Consider the following 26,036-nt stretch of genomic DNA (forward strand, 5'->3'; position numbering starts at 1 on the left):
AGATATTGCCCAGTGTGTGTGTGTGTGTGTGTGTGTGTGTCACACTTAGTTCCCCAGGAATTGTGCTTCCACAGAGCACAGAGCGTTCTGCATTGAAATAGTCTTCTGGGGTTCTTTAAAGTCCTTCTCAGTTTGGGGTTTATGTGTTGGTTGTACTTTATGGTTTTACTCACAAAGTATCACTAACTTCGATTTTTCTCCATTTTCTATTCCGAATTCCTGACATAGGCTTATAGTCATGACCTGATATTAAAAAAAAAAAAAAAGTTATTGAGGAGCATTGAGTTCGGTTTTCATTTACTCTGTTTGTGTTCTTTTTCATTAACAGTCTCTGATATTTGATGAAGTTGACCTCTCAGATGCCAGTGTAGCGGAAGCAAGCACAAAGAATGCTAACAACAGCTTCACGGTACGGTTATGTTCTAACTCCCCACCCGAAAGTTACAGAATGACTTTTCCGTATGTAGGATGCCCTCTTCAGTTACCAACTGTGTGTCAGGTGTGCTGGTTGGAGTTCTTACCACTCTATACCCTGGCACCCAACACCCTTCATGATTTGTTTGGGTCAATAAGCCAGTGTATGAAATGTTTTGTTTTGTTTTTTTACTATTTGTGTGTGTGTGTGTGTGTGTGTGTGTGTGTGTGTGTGTGTGTATATATATATATATATATATATATACACATTTTTCTTTTCCTTTTTTTAGGCCTATTAATTTTAATGATTTAAATTTTTCACCGCTTTTAAATTTAATACTTTAATGCCATTGTTCTTTGAATACTCAAAAAGTTTGGTCTTTACCTTCAATCTCATAAATAATATTTTCTTCTTCTCTTCTACTTTTACTGTAGTTGCTCTAGTTCAGGCTGTCATTTCTTTTTGCTTAGGTCATTCATTTGGTAGCTATTTAAGACGTGTCCTCTGTTCCAGTTAATTCTTTTCCAGTTGCAAATCCCATTGCTTAGAATACGTCACTGGCTTGTCATTGCCTGTCAAGTTGCATCTGCAGCCGCATCTTACAGTCTTATAAAATCATGCCTCAGCGTTCTTGTGTTACTGATAACTACTTGTCTTTATGCACCCTACCAGACCAGCGTTCTTGTCTGTGCCTATGCTTTCCCCATCCTCTCTGACTTAAATGATTCCGCCTCCATCTAGAGCTATTGAAACCCAACCAGTTCTTTCAGGCTTATCTCAGATTCCATTCTTCCTCTATCTAATTCTTTGATTCAGTAAAATGTGAATTTAGTGTCCTGTGGATTGAGCAGTGTGTCCCAGGTACTTGTGCTAAGCCTAAGAGATTCAGGGATGGATGGATGGATGGGTGGATGGATGGATGGATGGATGGATAGATGGGTGGATGGATGGATGGGTAGATGGATGAATGGGTGGATGGATGGATGGGTGGGTGAGTGAGTGAATGAATGAATGAATGAATGAATGAATAAATAAATGTTACTTCCCTTAAGGTATTCACAGTGCAGTTCAGTGAAGTTCATCTGCAGTTATTTGTGTAACTACATATTCCGTAGGTCCTCTAAGATGCATTGCTCTTGCTCTGTAGTTGCCCCCATCCACACGCCCAGTCCCTGCTCTTGGAAGCCACCACTGGTGACAACAGTGTGTTATGTCCATCTGCTAGGTATGCCAGGGCAGGGAAGAAAGACAGATAGACAAATAGAGAGCAGTGCCATGATAGAGGTAAACGCTGATGGGAGGGGGTTGGGGGAAGGATAGATGAGTTCAGATTTCATCTTATTGATTGATGGGTACGTGGGATAATTCATGGTGTAAATATTCCTCCCCCCACTCCCCAGGGAGAGTTTAGTTTGAGAAGAGGAAAGCCAAGAATAGAATCCTGGGAAAATTTTTAAATGTAAGGTTTGACCAATAAAGACAGAGAAAGCATTCTGAAGTTATAGAAGGAGCATCAGGAGGCAATGATGCTATAAAAAGCCACTGGAAGAGTTTCAAGACGGAAGTTGTTAAACATCAAATACTGTTGAGAGGTCAAGTAGAGGAAGAAATGGAAAGCGTTTGTTGAATTTGGTAACCCGGAGGTCGTTTGGTCACGTTGAAGTGGATCGTTTCAGCAGTGGGGTAGCATGCGTTAGGCAGCACTGAGAATGCAGAGTGGAAAGGCAAAGGCGGCCAGGGTAGACTACTTTTCCTACAACTTGGCTCCTTAAAGGAGAACAAGTACAGATAGAAGTATGTTCAGATTTGAAGAGAGAGTGTTGGTTCTTTTGTTGTTCTTTTGCTTTGTTTTTAAAGTGGGTTGTGAAAGTGTCTATAAGAAGAGAGGAAAGCATTGTTAGAATGAAAAGTTGAAGCTTGAGGAAAGAGAGAGAATGAGGATGGAGCCTGATTGCTGAGTCAGCTGAAAGGCAAAAGAACCAGAGCACAGGGTAAGAGATTAGCATCGGACAGTTGATGGGTGTAGGTGTGGGCAGGAAGTTCATGTAATGCAAACCCAAATACTACTGTTCTCAGTGAAATTGAAGACAAGGTCATCTGCTATGAGTAAGAGTTTAGGAGCATTTGGAGTAGCTTCTATAGAAAATGAGAAGTGAAACTGAATAGGGACCTGTAGGAGATTTACCAGGTAGTAAGGAGTGTCACAGTGTCTGCCGAAGATTGGAGATCAAGCTTAGCAGTGCTCTTCATTCTTAGGCCTAGAGCATTTTCTTTAAGATGGGGATAGAGGACAACAACTGAATGGATCCAGGGTTGATGGGGAAGGTTTAACAGAAAGATAAAGGGATAATTGGGTGTTCGGAGGATCAGTAACTCATCTATCTTCCCCCTGTGAGTTCTCAGGTTTTCGGAATGAAACACAAATGGTTAAGGGACAGCTTATTAATGGCTGAACAGGATCCAATAACCACTAAATACAGAACTTCTGATAAATTGGTGGAGGCCTAAGGTCAAAACATTGCTTATTCTTCTTTCCTCCCAAGTGAAGGGGGTCAGAGGTAGGGTGATTGACCAATCAGACTAAACCATTCGCCTTCCCTGGGGAGTAAATGTTAGTCATCCCCCCTTTATGGAGACTCATGGGGGAGGGAGAGATAAGGCTTTCCCCCAACAGGGATCTAGAGCTTAATCTAAAAGAGGGTTCCAACATTTAAGATTCGAAGGATGGAGTAATTTTAGATGAAGACAAAGTCTAGAGCCGGGGTGTCCAAACTGCGGCCCGCGGGCCAACGGCGGCCTGCAATCCATTGTTAATTGGCCAGTAGCAAATTCTAAAAATATATTTAGTTTACTTAAATAAACCAGGTGAGGTGTCGTGCGGGAGACCCTGCTCGCTGCGCCATTTGTCGTGCCGGGCGACCTGCGGGGTCTCTGCTCCCGCTCCCCATACAAGAACGCAGGATATGGTGAGGCCAAAAAGGAACACCCACGGAGCCATAGATGGGGGAGTCATACCACTATATTCTCTCTGGCGGCACTATACTCTCACTGGAGGCTGGATCCACACTGTCCGCAAACCGCCATCCACACTTGCCAGCCCAGCCGCCATCTTCTTGCTAGCCCCCATTCTTTTCCTCTTCTCCTTCTAGCGTAGCCACAGCAGTTATATTAGTGGCCAATGGCTCACTGGTTACAGCTGACGGCCAACCAGCCACAGCTGATGGCCATCCAATCACATTGATAGCCATTTACTACCTGAGCCAGCACCTGTCCATGTGAGGCTGAGAGCCTGGAAACTTCTTTCTGGGGCTCTGCCCCCACATGAGGCAATACATACTTCACCTCGAATGAGTGGCCTGGCTGTTTGTGTATTTTACCGCATATGGCTCTTGGTGAAAAATGTTGAAAAAGTTTGGACACCCCTGGTCTAGAGTATTGGAGCAGATAAAGGTAAAAGGAATGAGAAGCTTGGGTTTGGGAGAGTTTATTTAAATCCTTTGTACAGTTCTTTCTGCATGCCGTCGCTCCTGTTGAACCTTTCTTAGAGAACTTGCTATATCAGGGTTCAACTAATTACACATCTTCTTTAAGAAAAATTGTATATCAGAGCCTGTGTGGATTTCAAATTAACTAACAGCTAGCTAAAATAATGGGGAAAATTGAGTAACATATTTACGAGAAAAACAAAACAGGCTTTATCTACTAGATATGTCACTCACAGGTTAGTGATATTCTAATAGGGATTGAAATAAAGAATATTAATACTGAGTTACTCTTAAAAGCATGGAAAGGCATGTGGTGGGATACTTATATAAGTTAAGTACTTATTTTATTATAACCTCCTTGAGGAAAAAGACTGTGTCATATCTTTTTACGTCATATTACCTTATCCAGAAGTATTTGTTGATTTAATTAAAAAGATGGAAGTTTTTTTAGGCATGAGAAGACTTTTTGTTGAAATATTTTGTTGAAATTTACAAAAAAATGTATACAAGTGGACACTTTGGTCAACGTTGCTCAAGCAGTAGTTCTCCATAATCAGAAGTGTCTGGACGCTGATGGGAACCACTCTGAGCACCTCTTGTACTTGCAGAAGTCACACGTGACTTGTATTCATCTTTTGTTATCGTTATATATTGAGTATTACAATTTTAATAGTTTCTTTCCTTTCTTAAAATGTGTATACATTTTTTAGCACCCTCTGTATATATATGTATACATATATACATATACATATATATATATATATATATATATATATATATATATATATATATATATATATATATATATATGTTTTTTAATTCTCTTAAATCGGGCTAATTTTAACCAAGGTTTGAGTTTGTGGCTTTGCAAGTATCTTCTGCAATAGTTAACAACCGTGACAACAGTAAAACGTACTGACACTGAAAGATTTTCTGTGATGTTAGGTGACAGTGATGTGATGGGGAATGGAGAAGGACAATCCCAGATGCCTCATTGGCATTTTATAAACCTTCAGGTTAATGTTCATCATTAATTTATTTGTAGTTTAATTTCTACCACGGCATTCTCTGTAATTGTGAACTCTATAATACGTTCTTAGTTTTTTTCATTCATTTTTAAAATCATTTTCGTTTTTATTTTCTTGATATCTGTATGTTATTTTGAGTTTTACTTTCACTTTACATTTGTATCTTTAACGCACCTTTGTGCTATCTGTGAATGTTCTTCCTGTATCAGACCACAGAAAAGACTTGCTTTCCCCTTGTCATGCTGGTGCCTCTGGGAGGGGATCCCAGACCTCCTGATGTTCAATCCAGGGCTCTTTCCTACCACACAGTATTCTGTTGACTGATGTTACAAACTCCTAAAAGCTTGGGAATTTTTTTTTCCAAGTGTGTTTTTCCAGGACGCATCAGCTCCAAGTCAAGTAGTTGTTTCCATCTAATTGTGGAGGGCGCAGCTCACAGTAGCCCATGTGGGGATCGAACCGGCAACCTTGCTGTAAGAGCACCATGCTCTAACCAACTGAGCTAACCAGTCTCCCCAAACTTTGGGAATTTTGAAGGAGAATGTGGATGAACTTTTATCTTGAGAAAATACTTCATCCCACCTATCTTTCAGAGGTGTAGTGAATATGAAGATGTATTTCCACTTTTAACTCGTACCATGTTTCTCCAAAAAGAAGACTTAGCAAGACAATCAGCTCTCGTGCATCTTTTGGAGCAAAAATTAATAAAAGACCCGGTCCTAGATTATATTATATAAGACCAGGTCTTATAGTAAAATAAGACCGGGTGTTATGTTAGATTTTGCTCCAAAAGACACATTCAAGCTGGTTGTCCGGCTAGGTCTTATTTTCAGGGAAACACGGTATTAGTAAGTGTTATTGGGAAAAGCAGTCTCTGTAATGAGTGAGTTACAATCATTCCTAGTTAGGTAACAGTTGTTTGCTAAAGATGAGCTCTTTAATGATTTGAACGTCCTCACAATCATGTGGTATACATCAAGCTTTCAAAGCCTGCTGTTCAAATGACTGTTTTCTTGACATTTTAATGAAGGTTAAACAAATGAGTCATCATTTTAAAGAAATTTTTGTATTGACCTTGTTAAAACTTCTGATGGAAGTTTATAAAGAAAGTAGCGTTTTTTTTTCGAAGTAGAAAGAAACACAGGGGTAATTTATTTGGTTTATTTAACCACCCTTAGCATCTCTAGTGAGCTGGAAAGTGTGTGAGTGTGTAAGTCTAGTGTGTGTGACATCTCGTGGTTAATGGCACATCCATGCTGGCCTCACTCAGTTGTATGAAGCACAGATACATGTGCGAGCGCTTATTTTTAGAACTCAGTGAGCACTGGAGCGAAGAGTCGTTTTAGTTCAAGGGTCACTGGCCACAGCAGACGTGACTGAAGGTTGATTGGCATTAGGTTATGCTCTTTCTGATGAGGTTTTTAAAAAATATACATAAAAACAGACCAATCAACAAAGAGAACATACTCTTACATCATAAAAGATTCTGAAAGTGATGCAGTCATTGTGTAATAGATCTCTTAAGAGAGATATCACATCCTTGGAGCCTAAGAAAGTGTCAGTTTACTTTTATCAATTAGTATCTCAATGTTGAGTTACAAAGAAACTAACTAAAAAAAGTTATTCTTTTCATATCATTCATGAATGCACATCACACAACAGGTATTTAGATAATCACCTAAATAACTCATCACTGAGATAAATAAGTTGCCTACTTTATTTGGTAATGTTTACTGTAACTACTATGTGCTTTCTAAATGATTTATAGCTGATAAATCATCAATTCGTTATATCAGTCCTATAAGGTAGGAAATGTTATGCTCCCCATTTACAGGAACCGGAGACATCTAATAATCAACGTAAACAGCTAGATTCTGAGCCCACTTGTGCGGTCTGGTCTCAGCTGTGCCCGTGGCCATTCTGCTCTCCTGCCTCTTTCGTGGGGAGTTTTAAAGGAGTGTGGTTCTGATCGTTTTGCTCTAATTGGGTTTTATGTGTTCAGTTGTCTGTTCCACTCTAAGTCAGCCACCGTCTCATGTTGCATTACCACAGTCTATTGTGATACTGGCCGGTCATACTAAAAACGTTGAATATTATTACATTATATTTGGGGCACTACATTTGAAATAGAAAAGTTGGCTAAGGAACTCACAGAGGGTGGTAACCAGTGTTATAAAGAGGGCTGAGGATTGATTGGCGTTAAAACGCACTTTGTATTTTAAAGATTTGGGGGAAATGTGACCGTCTTTTTAATATTTGAAGGATTATCATGTTAAAGAGGCAGTAGATGGGTTTTGTGTTACTACAGCGTGCAGGACAGAGACCTGTGGTTAAATTCACAGGGGGACAGTTTCAGCTCCACGGAGAGGACTGCGTTATAAGTTAAGTCACCTGATAGAACGGCCCCTTGTGAGGTAACAGCTCTGCCCATTGTTGGAACTCTAGTCACCTCATTCCCTGTGAACCACAAGGGGCCTTCAAGAAGAGAGTTCTCAGCAGACTCAGGCTCAGAGAGCGGAAGTGTTTCTCAAGGTTGGATGGCTAGTAGCTCCGCACAGCTTGTACAGAATTTGGGGCTCTCAGCCCTTGGGGTTTGTTGGGAATAGGCAGGCAGGAGTGGGATTAGAGTTGGCTGAGCGCCCTGCTGGTCACTTTAAACCCAGTCTCATTATAGCCAGAGCTAAGTGACCGTCCTTCGCAGATGCTGTGGGAGAGATCTCTGCATGGTGTGTGGATGTGGGAGGGACTGAGGGGAGGTGGTGATACAGACTGCCATCTTCACCCCCGAATCCCGTGGCTAAGGCAGGGCCTTCACAGAGGGGAAGCACAACCGATATTTGTTAAATGAATGAAGGAGTGTGCCTTGTTGAATGAATAAATGAATGCTATTTGTAAACTAATTTTTCTTTGGGAGAAAAATGGCATTTCAAGTTTTAGGTTAGAGAACAGTTTTCTAAATTCCCCCAATGACGTTGAATTGTAATATGCCTGTAAATATTTGTATCCTTGGTGAAATCTTTATATCATGACCCAGACTGTTTTTATGCCAAAAGTAAGTCTTACAAGCCTGATTGCTGCCTGTCGTTAATTGTTGCAGTGGTCCCACATGATTGTTAGATGCCTGATATTGGCAAAACTCATGTTTTTTACATTTGAATTGGTTAAAATAGTTTATAGCATTTTACAATGATACCACATTAATGCAATTTGAGTGGCTGTTTTGCCTTTTAAAATTGATGTACAGTTTAGATGGCTTTATACTACGAACGCCAATTATTTATAAGTTTGAAATTTGTATTCCTTTTTTCTATAACTTAGACATCAGGCTTTTAGAAATGAAATATCATTGTTTCTGCGGATGTGTCATATTTATCTTTTCATTTAGTGATATCGCATCTTTTCCGAGAATATAATCCAGAGAAATACCTCTTAAAGCTATCATGAACTTCCTCAGACCAAAGTCCTAGGAGGTAAGGAACCAGTGGTCCTTTCATAGCCAGACTTAAGTCTTGGGGTGGATGTAAGATACGGGTAGGAGAGAACTGTGCCTTGCCTTGTCTCCGCCTTCACTAGTAGCCATCCAGAAAACTTTCAAATGGATTTTCCTAAGTAGTCGAGAACCAGTGAGCGTGCCCTTGAGTATTCCGGCAAGCCAGGAGTTCTGGGAACCTGGCTTTGTTTGCATAATCAGACCATCGGAGTGTCAGCACATAGATCAGTTTGGTCCAAGGGTGTGTCGTGGTGTGAATAGACACTGCCAGTAATTTGGGAGAGTGGGCTCACCATCTAAAGAACGGTGCCCTGGAGGTGCAGGAAGGTACCATGTAAGTTGCTGTGCTTGGCATGTCCACGTTCTCCTCAGCTGTCTGGGTCTTCTGAAGATCTGGGACTCAGGGACAACGTGGCCAGTACCCTTCAATCTGCTGCTTCTAGTACTTTTTCTCTCCCACAGGCTATGGCACAGCCCGCTCCTTACACCCTCTTCCACTTCTGGGCCTGCCCTGAGACATTCATTCATTCATTCATTCATTCATTCATTCATTCAGCAAATGTTTACTGAGAGCCTGTTGTATGTAGCAGACATTGTACCAGCTTCTGGATATGCAGTGGTGGATAACAAGAATTGGCCTCTAAGGACTGAGTTTGTAAAAAGTTTTAAAGCCTCCATGGATAGGCCCCTGTCTTTAAAGTATGTGGCCCTGAAATAGGATTCTTGGGATACGAAAAACAAGGACTTGCCTCCCCAGGGGACCGGAATCTGTGCCGTCACAGGGCCCACTGCAGATTAGAAGGGAGAGGATTACAAACTCTCTTAGGGGCTTGAGGTCCAGACCCTTCCACATTCCACAGACAGAATCCCCTGGGCCTGCTTCATCTGCTCTTCCCCACACACACGCCCCCTATGCCAGGATTTCTGGGGCCCAAAATATGGTGACTGTGTAGACCTGCTTATCCCTGAGTCCAGACGCCAGGGTTTTATGCAGCTGGTTCCCTGGGAGGATGTTCCTTAGGCACCCTGTGGGTGGCCAGTGGGAGACTGCCGTCCAGGTGTGCAGCCTGGCCTGCTTTAACCTTGTGTGATGGAGGACTGACCTTCATAGTGACCTTTCTGTGCTGTCATTGCCAGTGGAGGCCTCTGTGCTAGGGCTACTTACACATCTGCGTTTCACTCACATGCTGCTCCTCGTACTAGGCCTTTTGCAGCTCCGTCCAGATGGTCCTGAGCTGGTGCTCTGACTGGGACGGCGACCATACTTCTGTGGACTGAACTTCTAGATCCCATCTTCTCTCCTGAGAGATTCAGCATGAACACAGGCAACAATTGCTCAAGGGTTGAACTAGCACCCTGGTCCCACCAACCGATAGTGACGCAGAGGCTTCTAAGCTGCAGGGGCCACCACGGAAGGCTTGTCCCCTCTTGGCCAGCCTGACTGCTCCACCCATGAAGGGCTCTGGGATCGACCTGGCCTTCGCTGTGGTCTTTTCCTGGCCAAGGTGCTCAGTTCAAGGCCCTTTAGTCCCCCGCCCATTTAGGTGAGCTCTGACTTCCGAAACCCATTTGTGGTACAGAAGGAGGCCTCAGACCCTATGAAAGGTGACATCCTGTCCCCCGGAGATACCTGGAATAGGGGCCTATATGGGAAAATAAACTACTGGCAATAAAACTATTTTTTAAAAAACCCACCATACGTGTCTGACTGTCAGAAGAAGGCCTGACAGCCTGCAGCCATTTGATTGCAGCAGCAGAACCCTGAGGAGTGTCAGCACCGTGTGAGTTCTGTGCTGACTACAGGGTGGAGTCTTGCTTTCTAAGAAGTTTGATGTTCCAGATCTCAGGAAGCCCGACTCTTTGGTGCCCTGTGAAGAAATTGGGAAGTAGACAGCCATGGTGCTGAAACTCTCCAGAGAATCCCAGAGCTGTTTGCAAGCCTGACTATAAAGTGGCTAGGAAAGAGATTTTCAGTTTAGTAGTTTCTGCCTTAAACATTTTTGCGGTCTCTGGACCCAATTTAAACTTTGCCAAGACCAAATCTTAGTGCATGAAGGCAAAAGTAGGTTTGTAGTTAAGGGAGACAAATTACAATCTAGTGAGCAACAGACACGGGACGTCCAAAGCAATATCTTTTCATCGACAACAGATAGGTTGAGTGCTATCCAGTTGGAGGTTCTTCCTTCTTCCCTCCCTCCCTTCCCTCCCTCCATCCCTCCCTCTCTCCCTTTCTTTCCTCCTTCCCTCCCTCCCTCCCCACTTCCATCTCTCTCTTCCCTCCCTTCCTCCCCCTTTTCCCCCCTCCCTTGTTCATTGTCGTAGGATGAGACTCACTATTGGTAGCAAATCTGAAGGCTTTGGGGCAGTTCTGGTGCTCAAGTTGTGTTAGCTGATCAGGGCTTGTGAAGGACCAGCCAGCTCTCTTAGGATGCTTTCAGAAGCTGCTGGTAAGCTGTGCCTACTGTTGTGGAACTCAAGGCAGAAGATGGTCTTTCAATCTTGGAGAAAAACAGATTAGTAGCAAGAAACTGATAACAGCCAACATCACAGAGTAGGTGTGGCTACATGACAGATGGTGCCGTGAGATCAGAACTTCCTCAGGCCCCTTGCAGCAAGCCTGAGGGATGTCTTCCGTTGACCCAGACGCCAGGCATGGCCAGGTGGCATGGTGTGTCGGGATCAGCTGGTGGGATTCTTGTTTCTGCAAGTGGGTTGCTTTTATACTTCACTAATGCTTTGTAATATTAGCCCAACACTGTTTAGCATGCACATCTGACAGTGGAAAGCTCCCAGGGTTGTAACCAGAAATCACACTGGCCTGCCACTAGTGTTCGAGCAGGAGAGTGACAGTGTTCTGTGCGCTGTGTGTTTGTATGTATGTTTTATGGTATCTCGTGTATGAGAGCACTGGGTTGAGTGTTTGGTCTCCGTGGTCTGATTTGTCCACAAACTGTGGCCATTGTCTTTTTCAGAATTCCATCCATGAAGGACACTAACAATAATTCATTTTCCTAGTTGCTCAGCAGTATTATTAGAGCTACCCTGTTCGTTAGGCACATACTGTGACAAGAGCTGTCAGGATAAAGCAGCTACAGTGTCTCACTTTGGGGACCTGTGTAAGAAGGCAGAGATTTGCGTGCGTGCGTGCAGGGAAGCATTGTTCCTGTGCATGTCTTCAGGGTGTGTGTCTTTTCAAGCAGGACCGCCGGAAGTATGCCCACCAGCACGGACTCGCGTGACCACCTTCAAAATGACCTGAAAAACTTCTAGAAGAAGTTCACCCGAGCTTTAACACAATATGATCAAGATACACACTTTATAGGCTAGATTGTAACGAAAGTTCTTTCAAGTTTTTAGATTCATCCATGACCTCGCTGTCCACATCATCCAGAATCAGCAGGACTAGTGAAATGTACTGTGTGTGCAAAGACATATGGGTAAGGATATTTATTGCACAAAGATATGTATCGCAAAAGATTGGAAACAATCCAAATGTAAAAGTTAGAGATCTAGTTGGAATGAATTATGAACGACGTCACACACTGGAATGTTACGCGACCCTGAAAAAGAACAAATCAGCTCTACGTAAAACAACATGGAGTAAACCTCGAATTTTATTCAGTGGGAAAAGCCAGATGTGGAACAGTGTGCATGTATAAAATTTGACTCCGTGTGTGTGCAAACACACACATGTTTAAACCTCAAAAGACCCCATATTTGTCGTGTATGCACAGAGATACACAGATCTCTGGAGAGATGCACACAAGCTGACAAGTATTTATTTGACTCAGGAAGAGAACTCAGTAGCTGGGGACAGGCTTAGGAGGGAGACATACTTTTCATTCTAAACACATTTTGGATTTTTGTGTCACAAATATGTATTAACTACTGAAAAATTTTTAAATGCTGCCTAGGAGCTCTTTCTGGAAGCTTCCTATCAGGTGCGTTTGACAAGACTGGTGGATTTGGCAGGAAGCCCAATGTGGGCACTGCTGGAGACCGTGACAAGGGTACATACCAGACTGTCTGTAAGAGGAGGGAAGGAAGGGATGGGTGAGAGAGCTTGTGGGAAAGGCTGGGAGGCTCTGGCCAGAGGGAATGGAGAAGGGAGAGGAGGAAACTAACAGGAGTTGTTGAAATAGGGAGGATGGTGCATAACGATGCCTTTAATTAAGGGTAGAAATGAGAGTGAAAGCAGGTTTGTGGGGAGCGAAATGAAGACATTGTGAATTTGAAATGCTGGTGAGCTAGCCTGGTGATGTCTGGGGGCAATTGAGAGATGCCTTAAAAACTATTAAAATGGCTTGAAGTACTTTTTTAGTATCATTTTCATGGCTCTTTTAAAATTTCAGCATAGTTAAATATCTTCTCTGTTCCTTCAGTGTGATTATGGTGTAATGGAAAAATTAGGTTTCAGAAATGTTTTAGTTTTGTGGTGACCGGTGCAAAGAAGATAATTGTTTTGTTTTGAAATTTCCCATTACATATGTGCCCTGTACAAAGCAATTTACGGTTATAAACCAGAAGAGCTTGTGTCAGGGGAATGCAGCTAATGCATTGTTCCCATCCCTGGTACAGTCTGAAACTACTAAATGAAAGGCAAAACTTTTAATGTGTCCATTAACTAATGCTCACTGCCAATTTACAGTGGAAGTGTGTGTGGCAGCCTACATAAATAATTTCTGAAATCACCGTGGTCCTTGTTATTACAATTAATACTAAAAAACCTCCCAGTTTCCCATGTACAATGTAATATTTCAAATACAGTGCTATATATGATTGCATATATTGTCAACATTTTGTAATCCAAAGGTGCCTGGTTGCAGTAAATTAAATCATCATTACTGTAGTAAATTAAATTATTATTATTATTATTATTATTATTATTAATTTTACCAGTACCTTTGCATTTCCTTTCTTGCTTACCTTTAAAGAATGTACAAGTTTTTAGAGGATTGCGATATGACTGTACAGTAGCCCTGATTATTTTTAAGGAGAGAAAATGCAGCACATGCAGCATTTTCTGCCTGTTTTTCAAGGATGATGTCAGTTTGCAAACTATGTAGAATTATGCAGCTGATTTGTGTGGCCTGCCTTTCGGTTTTGAATTCTTTGACTTACCTTTGGTAGCTGTGAAATACGCTTGCTTTACATTGTCAGTCTAAGTGTTAATTGATTTTGGTCTGGTCTTAGGATGCTGACCAGTAATTTTTAGATTTTTTTTAAACAATTTTCATGAACCAAGTATTATTTTTAGTAATAAGATACAGTTATAGCTATTATTGCATGGCTTCATTCTTTTGAGAATTTTTCCAGGAAATGTTGTTTCGTTATTGCTAATCTGATGCTTTCTATATCTCTATTCTTTTATTTTCTGTGGACGTAATTGCTGGGATGACAGTTGTTCTTAGAGCGACCTCTGTCCAGTCCCAGCACAGGGCTAAGGTACACCTCAGGCAGGGTCCAGGACCCACAGGAAGGCAGCGGGATGCAGGCCCTGCTCATCTGGCATCACAGGGGAGAGAGGTGGTGATGTGAAGCTAGAAGAGCTGACTGTCGCCTCTGGTTCTCCTGCTTCCCAAGTTTGCAGTTTTAAACAAGTTCAATGTCCTGTCATGTCTCCTGCAGGCCAGCCATATGGAAGATAAACGAGATAATACATGTGACCATACTGACAGCAAAGCACTGTGAAAATGTAAGGTGTGCAGGAGTAAGCCTTCTGTTCATGAACACTGGAATCCCGCAGTGACCTGTTTTTAATGAATTGTTAGTTCCTTTGAAGAAAAGCTGTTTGCATCTGTGCATCCTAATTGAAATCGTGAATATAATAAGAAAATAGATCACAGGTGTATTTGACTTGCCAGTTCTTGACTACAGTATCAAAAGTCATAATTATGTCTTTTTGTTTCTTTTCTGGGCATGGTAGGCTGACTAATGAACCCCAGTGGTGGGCATGTCTTACCTAATGCCTGTGACCATGACTGTCACTTTATATGACAAAAGGGACTTTGTAGCGGTGATTATGTCAGGGGTCTGGAGATGAGATTAGCCTGGAATATCTGGGGTGGGCCCAGTGTGGTTGATCCCTGGGCCCTTGTCACAGGGAGGTGAGAGGAATTCCAGTCAGAGAGCATGACTGTGGAAGCAGAAAGCCGCAGTGAAGCGGGAAGGGGCTGTGAGCCAGGAAATGCAGGCGACTTCCAGAAGCTGAGAAAGCACGGAAATGGATTCTCCCCTGAAACCTCCAGAAGGAACGCTTGATGTTAAACTTCTGACCGTCACAACTGTGAGACAACTGTTTGTTATGGCAGCACAAGGAAACTAATGTAAGGAGAACTGACTGAACATGAATATCCGTAGTTTGAACTGTAAGAGTATTAAGAGACTTCAGGACTTTTAATACTGACTTGGATCCAAACTGCTAGTCTTCAAAGAAACAGTGGTTTGTTATCATGAGTATAAATGATGGAGCACCCCAACAAGTAGCACTGAAAGCCTCTCTGGGTAGATTTTCCAAGAGCTTTGTAGTGTTGTTTTTCTAGGGAGGGGAGGGCAGGGAACAGAGTCTGCAGGGGTGGTGGGGGCTGTTTACACTGTGTCTTCCTACCTTTGTTTCTCTGGTGAGCTGGGGGCTTCTGGGAAATGACAATTAGGATCATTACTTGGAAGCAAAGCTTTAAAACAAGATAGTAGCTCCAGGAAGGTGTTAAATAGACTGCTTCCTGTCACCTTTTTAAAATGTAAATTATATAATGTTGAATTCACTTGCTGATTTGAAAAGTGTTTGGATTGGATTCTGCCAACTTAACGTGTCTTTATTTTATTGTGTTGTTAAACTTATTAATATTTAGTATTGTTTATCAAATAGTAGTCAATAAAATTGTGATTTAGAGTATTTTATTTTATTTTTATTTTTTAAAGATTTTTATTAACATATAGCTAACATACAATATTATAGTAGTTTCAGGTATACATCATAGTTATTCAACAGTGTAGAGTATTTTCGATTTTTAAATTTAAATACAGGACAGATTTGCTTTTTAGAATGTGAGATCCTCTGGAAATACTGTGTACATAGTGAGCATTTATAGTTTGAGTTTTGAACTAAATAATGCATGCAGATGACCTAGAACTTCTCCTTAGGCAGGAAAATCAGAGCACTGGAGCGGACTTCCTCGAGTCCGTGACTAATGCCTCCTCTTTATTTTGAGGGCCTGTGGGGACGTTTGACACTTCCTAGTCTACAGTACAGGGGCGCCCGCTAAGGTCAGTAGGGATTATTCAGCTGAAATGACTCATCAGTTAGAAGGATGACCAGTCAGCCAAAACCAAAAGTGTGGAATGATTTTGAAAGATCCTCTTTGACTCGCGGCAAAGGGTTGTATGTGTGTTTGTGTATAAATCTAAACATGGCTCCAAACAGACCCCTGAGAAGATTATTAGATCATTTTGAAAGGGAATAGGGGAGACATTAGTTCAACTACCAAGCAAAAAGACTTGGGATTGTGCTCTGCCTGCAGAATGGAGTTTCCTCATACGTGTCACCTGTAGGGTGATAATGAGGTTTTGCTCGTGCGTAAATTACCTGTCGACCTCAGTCTTATCACTAGTCTATTATTACATCTTTATAAGTTATGTGGCATTGTGGGATTTGTGTTTCAGGTTTCATGGAAGTCCCCCTCTGTCTCCGTGAGCACTTCATGCAGGTCCCACAGTGTTCACAGCTGGAAAATGTATATTCATGGCATTGCTTCAGTATGATAAGGTCTCCTCCTAACCTAAGCCTCTGCTATGTTGTTGATTTAAATTATACTCCCTGTTGAAAATGCCTGTGGAACTTTCTTTGGTCTTGCTGCCAGAAATACATTTCCTGTGGCATTGCACTTTTTTTAGTCTTCTGTTAAAATTCAAGCACCTTTGGGAGAAAATATGCGTTAAACCTTTACCATCTGTTAATACCTCAGGGATAAAATGACTTTTTAGGTCAGTAGTTGTCATCTTAGGAAACAGATGGTGCTTGAGGCAACTGGGTGATAAAATAGGGAAATATCGACCCCAGAAGGTAAAGGAGTCAGAGAGTCTACATAGGACCTGCCAACTCAACCACTGGCGGGGGCCCAGGGGAATCTAAGTGTAGGATGTCGCCACCTGAAGGAAACAGCGTGAAGCTGCTTGTTCTGTGAGTGAACAAAGCACCTGTCTGATGTGATGGGTTTTAATTTTGTCATGCTGTGGTGGTTTTATAACACAGCACTCCAGGGTTCACACGGGATGGCCAAACAAATACATCAGAGACCATCATTTTGTGACTATGTTGCAGCACATGGGGTGCTGTAGGTAGTAGGCTAGTTCAGATTGGTCCCACGCAAAGGAGTACTATTAGGGCCCAGGGAGGACCCTGGCTGGACACCTGGGAGCAGAAGGGTGCTGGAAAGGAAGATAGGGAGCCGTGAAGATTAAGAGCCCTTTCTTACATCATTGAGACAAGATCCCGCCTTTACTGCTGGGAAAGTTGGGGGCTTCTACTACCCTCCATGGTTGATAAACAGGAGTGCATCAGAACCCCCTGGGTAGCCTTGCCAAACTGCAGATTGCATCTGAAATTAGCCACGCGTGCCCCCAAATGAGATTTTGATTCACCAAGTCTGGTTTGGAGCAGGGGTGGACGTTTTGAAAAAACTCTTGGCTGATTTCAGGTGCAGTCATATGAGGAGCTGCGCTCTTAGGTGTTGAAATCCCCAGTGTACTCTTTGAAATATGGGAGTATTTCTACTCTCAAACTAGTCACTTAAGATACATGACTACGTTGCAGTTTGGCACATTTAAGATGTCAAAGTGATTTATTTCATTCCATAAAGGAAGAAGGAACAAAAAGCAACATACGTAATTTATGAGTTGGACATAGGTTTTATGGGGAAGGATGGAAGAGGTATATTAAGACTGAGCAGTTGGCAACTGAAGACAGAGCAAGCCTAGAATTAAAGAGACATCAGTATACCTGATTCAACTTTAACAAAAGCCTAATTATGTCCCCTACATTATAATAAATAGGGACAATAAAAAAAATTATTATAGCACAACTAAGCTTTCCGTTTATCCTGCTGTCCTTGAAAGGCTTCTCACTGCATATGAATTTTTATTTCAGTCATGGCAGTTCAGGATTAATTACTAAAGATAACAATAAGCTTTCTTTAGTAATTAATCCTGAACTGCCATGACTGAAATAAAAATTCATACGCACTGAGCAGCCTTTCGAGGAAAGATTGCAATAGGGCACATGTGATCAGTTCTGAGGAACTTTAGATTAGAAATAAGAATTTCCTCACAGAAAAAGATGTTGGACGTTTAAAATTACCAGAGAAGATTGCAGGGTTTCCTTCATTGCAGAATCAAAAAGCTAAGTTACAATGAGAAGCCGCTTCTCTTGAATGGTTTAGGCATCATACCTACTAGAGATGGCGTGCTGAGCTCCCTGTGCTGTGGGAGTCTGATGCTCCTACGTAAGCCTTTTACCAACGTCTTACATTCCTGCTTTGGAGAAGGTTAGGTGCAGTGCCATTAAGGGGGAACAATGACTCCTGATTTGTTTGTTGATATTTTCCTAATATTGTTTAGGAAGTAGGTCATTATGATTGTTCCTATTTTGGTGGTTTGCTAGTCCCTGACTATTTTGTTGGAAAAATGTCTCCATTTCTGACTTAAGTTCATGTTATTTTTGTCTCTGGACCACACTTACACACAAAAAAGACATACACTGCAGAAGAAATCTGTAGACATATACTTCATTTCTGTCAGCGCTAGGAAGAATTGTGATATTACCACGACTGAGCTTTGGCTTTGTAACAACACTTAGCTGAATTCTTTACTTGGGTTGTCTCATAACCCACCCCACTGTGTGCAGAGCTGTGAATTACTGTTGGGATGCCTGCATGTGCGAGACTGAGGCTCGGAGAGCCCGGCGACCTGTCCACAGGTAAGGAAGGATGCTTTTGGCATTCAGGCTGGGGCAGACTGACCCCAGACTGGGGCTCTGAATCACTCAGCTGTTACAGTACTGGTTCCCAACTGTGAATTTACAGATTAGCAGTTCCCTGTAATTTACTGCTAGGCAGAAACCTCTCTCATCGTTCAAGTTCTAACAGTGTCATGGGGGACAATAAAATACCTGAAGAACACTGGTTAGCAAACTTGGCCACACTTTGGAGTCACCTGGGAGTTGAAAAAAAGCAACAGTAGCTGGTAGGTGGGTCCCACCTTCATGTGCTCTGAGTTCATTGGGAGAGCGTGTGGCCCAGACGCTGGGATTTTTGAAAATCTCCCAGATGATTGTAACGTGCAGCAGAGTTTGAGAACTCCTGCTTTGGAACAGTGCAAATTTTTAAATTGTAAATTTCCATCCTTCTGTTAGTAGAAAATAATAAGTTTTTACGATAGAAATACTACATATTTATTTTAGAAACTGCAGACACACCAATAAAAAAATTATAATAATTATCTGTAATTCCTTCACTAAACAATAACCCGCATAGGATTTGGCCGTCTTTTTCTCCTGTGCATATTTATGTACTTAAAGTCTTAACCATAGTGTTACTCCTCTGTAGCATTTTATGTTGTTCATGCCGGGTCATCTTCTCTGCCAGGTTCTCTCTCATGAGGGCACGTGCTTCACCAGACTGGGAAATTCTTGATTCTTATGCACTTATAATACTGTTGTTGATTAACCCTTATAGGCCAGTAACTCTCACAATGGGGCAACGTCTCTAATGAAGAGTTTGTATGTTATCTGAGGTAGCATTCACGAAAATAAGCTGATCAGATGTGTCGCCTTCGTATTCCGACTTGCAGGACACTTTTTCAGACAAGTGAACCTTGATTTGTTGCCTTGTGTTCTTCCTAGATTGTTAAGCTAAAGACCATATGGTTTGCAGCCCTGGGCTCTGGCCTGCAGCACACGCTCGGTTAGTGCTGGGGTGCATGGACAGACAGACAGACAGATGTGTCCTGGAGTCTCAGCTGGGAGTGGTGGTTAGAGCTTGAAAAAACTAATTACTGAAGTAAGTTCAGATGAGCCTGGAAAAATATTATTTGGAGATGTTGGAGTAGTGGGCAGAGACAATGAAAGGGGGCTGAGGTAAGGATGGACTAGGGGACGTTTCAGCTGCAGACTCTTCAAGAAATGTACAAAGCCGTCTAGTTCCAGGACCATTCTAGCCTTGTCCGCCAACAGGCTCAGTCTTCCCTGGGAATAGCCCCCTCTCCGCCTCCCCTCAGTCCTTCGGACTCTCCACCCTGCTAGTCAGAATAGAGGCTAGGTCGGATATGCTTTCAGGGTAAGAAACAGATCATTTTCACCTCTTGCTGCTCCCCAGATGTTTTCCTGGTAAAGATTTGGATGAGAAACCAGTGTGGTGTAATGGGGTTCCGTGAGGGTGCAACCAGAGCCTGTCAGTTAACGCCTGTCATTCCCTTTCCTCCAAAGGTTGGGGTTAGGGAAGAATTTAAATACAAGGTGGGGAGAGGGCTCTGCGTTGAAGGCCTGATGAGGGATTACCTTAGAGGGGAAAGGGTCAGTCTGGGAGACGCTACAGGTTTGCTGGGCCGCCTTGTTTTCCGTTCAGCACAGACAGCTCTGGGCTGCTCGCAGGGTATTTTTGGTGGTGCAGCCGCAAAGCCAGACATCTCTGCATTGCATGATTTATGAAGGATCTTATTTTTCATACCCACTTTTTAAAATGTAACTTTATAATCAGTACATTTCCTAAATCAAAATTATTTATAATTGCTTTTTTGGCTCTTAACTTCATTTTTTAAAAAATGTGTTACAATCTTTTCTTGCTCATGATTGTCCATTTTAAACAAATTTTTATTAAAAAGGAGAGATTATAAATGTGTACGTTTTATGTCATCTGTGTGTAAGATACATGCACGATTTATATTGCTGAAATCCTTTAGAACGGAGGCATTACGTAGTTCCAAAAGTGACAAGAAAAATGAGAAACTATTGTTCTATCCTTCTTCTCCCTTTTTATTGAATTCTTGGTGACTTTTAAAGAATAGAAAGGCATTAAACATAGTTAGAACCATCAGACATCTTGCTTTACTTAGAATTAAACAAAAAACAAAATTAAAGAATAAAATAGCAAACCTCATTTATTTATCTGAATAATATTTGTCTCACTATAACATCATAACAAAAGACAGGGAATCCTTACAGTTACGTCCTGCAGTATAGCTGAATGAATAAATGGATGGATGGATGGATGGATGGATGGATGGATGGATGGATGGAATGGTAGAGGTGATATTTCTTCAGGTAAATAGAAGATGTGTTCAGTCCAGTGAAACTTGGAGATTTCTAGAGTGCCGTGCCAGTCGTCACAGACCAGGAGTGTATTAGGATTTAATGGTATCTCTTTTTTGCATTTGACGAGCTGTCCCAGAAAAACATTTGGAAGAAATAAAGCATCCATTTGGCTCCTAAGTAATGAGAGAGGCACTGCCCTCTACATTAACTATTTATTCATGAAGAGAAGAGACCAACTGCTAATAAGCTTTATGCAAAGAGGGCAGGGGAAAACAGAAGGAAATGTAAAGGGCTGGCTCTGTTCAATTTCATGTGCCATTAACAAGCACCCACAGCTGAAGGGCTGGCACGTCCTCCCTGTGATTCTGGCCGGCTGTATTTAAGTAGCAGTGGCTGTCAGATGTATCAAAGGTCTCTTGGTTAAGGAAGGCTTGTGTAGCCTTAAACTAATGACAAATGAGAGGAGGCAGTGACTGGTGAGTAGCTAAGATTCAGCTGATCTCTATAGCTTTGAATAATGGACTTATTTTCTAAGAAAAGCAGTAGTGATTGAGGCTTACTAGTTTACTCCTTTTGGGAAGGGTTCCTTTTTTTTTTTTTTTAAGATGATTATTACTTTTTCATGACTTGTGAAATCTGCTCTATAATGCAATATGTAGGTTATCACTTGATCAAATGGTATTTCACCTGAGAAAATGTATTTGCTATATAAATAAGTATGTAATTTATGATTTGGAAATCGTCTCTGGGTGGGGACGTAACATTCTGCTCTTCTTCCACAAGTAAGTAAACAGTCCCTTCTTTGCAGTAAATGCTCAGGACTTAGCAACTTAAAAATTACAACCAGAATATCGTATTCGTACAAAAAATAGGGCTTCTTTCCGGTCATTCCAGAATCTTGCTTTGAATTACCTTTGGTGCTATAACAGCATGAAGTTTTCATACTTTTGCTTTAAGATTCTTAATGTAATTTTGCTTTCTTTATTGACGTGAAAAAAGATGAAAGTCACAATTATTTTTTTCCCTTAAAGCCAAGTAAATGAGTTTTATGCTAATTCTTTCTCCTTCTCTCACTAAAAAGTGGTACAGTGGAATTCTATGCAATGGGAAACAATCCTTCAAGTAAATGCTATTAAAATAGAAATGGAAATACATAAATACTTAATAACAATATTTTTGATACCATTGTAAACCAATTATAAAATCATTTAATAGTTCGTTTGATTTTCAATTTTTAAAAAAAATTCCATATTGATAGCTTTGTATTAATTCTAAGCTTACTATGAATTACTTTTGAAGTATATTTAAAATCAACTTTCAAGATACATTTTATGAAATAAGAATACATTGTGTATTGGGGTTTGTAGGCATACAGGGCTAAAAAGCCTGATAAGCAATGAGATAAAAAACAAGAAAAGATTCCTTAGAATTTTTCTTTCGTAGACCACATTGCATCATACTCGTTGTCAGATAAATAAACTCATTTACGTTACAGAGACTCTTATTTTCTTCATCAAGGAAACAAGGACTCAGAGACTAGAAATGGAAATACCATGTAAGATATTAGGTTTTGCAACCCTCTCTCTTGTTGGTTATTAACAATCATTAGATTAAATTATCCCTTTCAGATAATCACTCCATTCAGAAGACTAATGCTCTGTGCTGAGAACAGAAAGGAGATGGAAGACTGGATCAGCTCACTGAAGTCTGTGCAGACCAGAGAACCGTATGAGGCAAAGTACCATTTCTTCTGTCTTCTCGTGTTCTTAGAGAGTCAATACATGTTAACCAAAAGAGTTAAAGCTGTATTCTGCAAAAACAAGTATGTCTGGAGTCATTCAGCAACTTGTTTAAACCTAATGCCGCCTTTATTTTATTTTTTTATTTAAAGTGTTTTAGTTTTATAAATTACGGATTTGAAATTTTAGTCCTAACCGCCTGCATTCCAAATGTTAAGCGTCTCCCGTCTCGTCCTCTTGTTTGGCAAATCTGTGCTAACGTCTCGTTTCCAGGTGGCCCAGTTCAACGTGGAACATTTCTCAGGGACGCACAACTGGTACGCCTGCTCCCATGCCCGACCCACTTTCTGCAACGTGTGCCGAGAGAGTCTTTCTGGGGTCACATCCCATGGCCTGTCCTGCGAAGGTACTGTGGCGTCGCGTATGTCTGTTGAGCATCTAGTAAACATGCTGCTGTTGGTCCTTTGGAGAAGTGAGCGCAGGAAAGGGGTCGCAGGAAAGCATTTCCCCAGGTGGAAGCAGGACCCGGGAGCATCTCAGCAGGAACGTTGTGTTTACGTTTTATTGTAGTTTCCAGTGGAGCTCTGCACACCTAGGACTGTCTCTGGAAATACGTTGGATCAGGAAATGATCATCTAAAATCATTTGAAAGGAAGTGTAAATCAAAATGTAGCTTTTCACTCCTGAAGAACTAGTAGCTAGGAATAAAAGAGTTCTTTAGACTTTGTGTATTGTTCTCTTTTTCTAGTATTCTTTTTCCGTTCTGATGGAGAACAAAACTTTGTGCAAGGACAGTATATATACTCTTTGGCAGAATTTCTGATTGTTACTTACATTCCATTGTTTTCAATGTTTTCTTTTATTTCATTTACGTTTAATTTAAACTGATGCCATCCTTTTTAATTTCTTTAAACTTTTCTAAAAAATAAGGCCTATGCTGTAGTTTTCATTACATGATTTGTGGGTTATTTTTAAATTTAAGAGCAGTGACGAAATACATTAATAATTGGCAAGAGAAAACTCATGACTTCTTTAGATTTACTTAATTTCATGCCTCAGTGGTCATACTTTTTGGTGTACTACTTTTTGGACTATATGTAATACTATTACTAGCTTTTTTCTCTGATAAAGAATAATTCTTAAGTAATTTTGGATATGACTTTATTATGATTAAATAAAATATAAATAGAGCCAGTTTTCATTTCCTTTATATGATAAGATCTGAGATGTGTCCTTATTTCAGCTGCTTAATATGAAATAGCACAGTGGTAAGAACAGAGCTCTTCACTTAAACCCTCTGGGTTCCACTCCCACTTCCAGCATCACAAACTGTAACCAGCAGAAGTAGTTTAACTCTGTCAGACTTTCATTTCCTCATCTGTAAAATGGGCATAAAAGTCATTTACAGCTCACAGAACACTATGGAAATTAAATGAGAGAATGCATACAATAAAACCACATTTCTAGCCAAGTACATTGTCGAAATTTTAACTGCTCTCTAAGAAATTTATCAAGTAAATTGCATCATGGCCCTAATGCATTAAAATTCATGGAAATGAACATTTGGAGGAAGCAGTAAACATTTTTTAGATTTAAAGAATGATTCCAAACAAAGATATTATTGGCCTTTATGACTTGAATAATAATCTTAAAGGAGTCCTATGGCTCTGAGTAACTCCTGCCAGGTCTGTAATATTATGTGGTATTTTTTATCTTAACCACTGTTGAACATATAAAGATTCAATGTGATAAAGACTGAATGACTATTGCAATAAGAAACATCATAATTTTGTTACATGTCAGTATATTTTTTAAGTCCTGGAATTTTAAAATAACGGCTTTACAGGTCAGGGAAAGCTGCTTTATTTCAGAATAATTTGTTTGGAGAAATTTATTTGTTCCCTAACAGAATTAAGGGGTCTATTAATCATTTCTATTTCTGTTTCTTAGTGACTATAATTACAGTCTGGTTCGTTGTTATTAGTAGTAGTAGTAGTTACAGTAAGCAACTTTGCAGTTCTCAAGACTCGTTTCATAAAACACTTTATTATTACAAATTTGTGATTTTTATTTTTAATGAACTGTTTGATTTTTAATGGCAGATTTTTCAAAAGGCCATGAAATTATACCCTGTTGCCCTCTTTTACTTTCTTCTTTGAAAACAGTTATTCAAAACTGTTGAAAACAGTTATTGACCATTAATGTCAAGTACTTATTTGTACTTAAAAAGCAGCCTGAAGGTTGTGTTGCAGATAAACCTAAAACTAGGACCACACTTTTGAGAAACAGATAAAAAGGCCTGGAGACACTAAGTAACCAGTTTTAAAACAGTCACTTGTACTGGAGCCAAAGGGAGCAGTCTACTAAAACTGTTTTTCAAACTAAACATACTTGCTATAGTGTTCTTTCTTTACACTGTTGTTTATCAGCAATAAAATTCAATTGAAAATTGTTGTATTCGTTATGAAGTCTGTGCTCGAGTCACAAGTCATCTATCACAAAAATAGTCCAACTTCCATGAAAGAATTTGTCACTGTACACAAAAGAGCAGGCAATGGAAATGCTTCCAGTGTCTATAGACTAACATTTTTCAAGGAAGGACCAGATTGGTTCTTCCTTGAAATATGTTCATTCATGGTATCTGAAGCATTTTGAACATTAGGCTATAGAAATCTTAGTTATTCGACCTGACCCTTTTGTTTTCATGTTACATCAAATTGGGTTTGTTTAAAAAGAATGGTGTGTAACCCATCATTTCAAGTTTATTAATGACTTTGTGTTAGAAATTCCAAAATCATGTGAAAAGGAGCCATCTTACATTTAGAATTTAAGCAACAGTTACCTTATTATATTTCCAATGAAGTGATCTCTACTTTTAAATATTTACCTGAAAAGTCGGAAACTTGTGTAACATCAGTGTCCATTAACGTGGGTAATTTGTGTCCTTAGAAGGATAAAGTAAGCTTATTCATAAAGTTCTGATTTTCATTTAGCAAGGGTTAATTTTTCACATAATCTGTGGTTTACTTGTTTTTCATATATGTACTGCTGTTTCCTCTTATTTCTCTCTTTTTTTTGACTCGATATTTGTATATATTGTGAAACAATTCCCAGCATAAGTCTAATTAATGTGTGTCACCACACAGTTACAGAAATTTGTTTTGCTTGTGATGAGAACTTTTAAGATTCACTGTCTTCAGAACTTTCAAATATGCAGGACAGTTTATTAACTATAGTCACAATGCTATACGTTATATCCCTGTGACTTGCTTATTTTATAACTGCAGGTTTGTACCTTTTGACCCCCTTCACTCATATCGCCTCTTTGGGCAAGCACCAGTCTGTTCTCTATTAACTTGTTTGGGTGTTTTTCTCCCAATTATTTTATTCCACATATAAGTGAGATCAGACAGTATTTGTCTTTCTCTGTCTGACTTATTTCACTTAGCATATTGCCCTCAATGTCCATCCCTGTTGTCTCAAATGACAAGATGTCATTCTATTTTTATGACTGAATAATATTCCATTGTATATATGTGCCACATTCTCCTTATATTCATTCATCCGTTGATGAA

At 40.5% G+C, this 26,036-nt stretch overlaps 1 protein-coding gene across 7 annotated transcripts in view; it reads left to right on the plus strand.

Moving 5' to 3' along the window:
- Positions 1-26,036, plus strand: part of DGKH (diacylglycerol kinase eta) — a 165,872-nt gene that overhangs the window by 74,437 nt on the left and 65,399 nt on the right. For 6 of the 7 annotated variants that reach the window (XM_074329334.2, XM_074329332.2, XM_074329336.2 and 3 more), the window contains exons 4-6: positions 329-409; positions 22,351-22,455; positions 22,735-22,867. In XM_074329334.2, the coding sequence (XP_074185435.2) occupies positions 329-409; positions 22,351-22,455; positions 22,735-22,867 (319 nt within the window). Of the gene's footprint in view, positions 1-328; positions 410-21,073; positions 21,199-22,350; positions 22,456-22,734; positions 22,868-26,036 lie in introns of those variants that run through there. The other variant, XM_019749800.3, reaches the window with a different exon arrangement.

The sequence above is a fragment of the Rhinolophus sinicus genome, chromosome 16 (assembly GCF_057876585.1).
Source record: "Rhinolophus sinicus isolate RSI-liver-muscle chromosome 16, RSI-T2T, whole genome shotgun sequence".
In the NCBI taxonomy this organism is placed as follows: domain Eukaryota; kingdom Metazoa; phylum Chordata; class Mammalia; order Chiroptera; family Rhinolophidae; genus Rhinolophus; species Rhinolophus sinicus.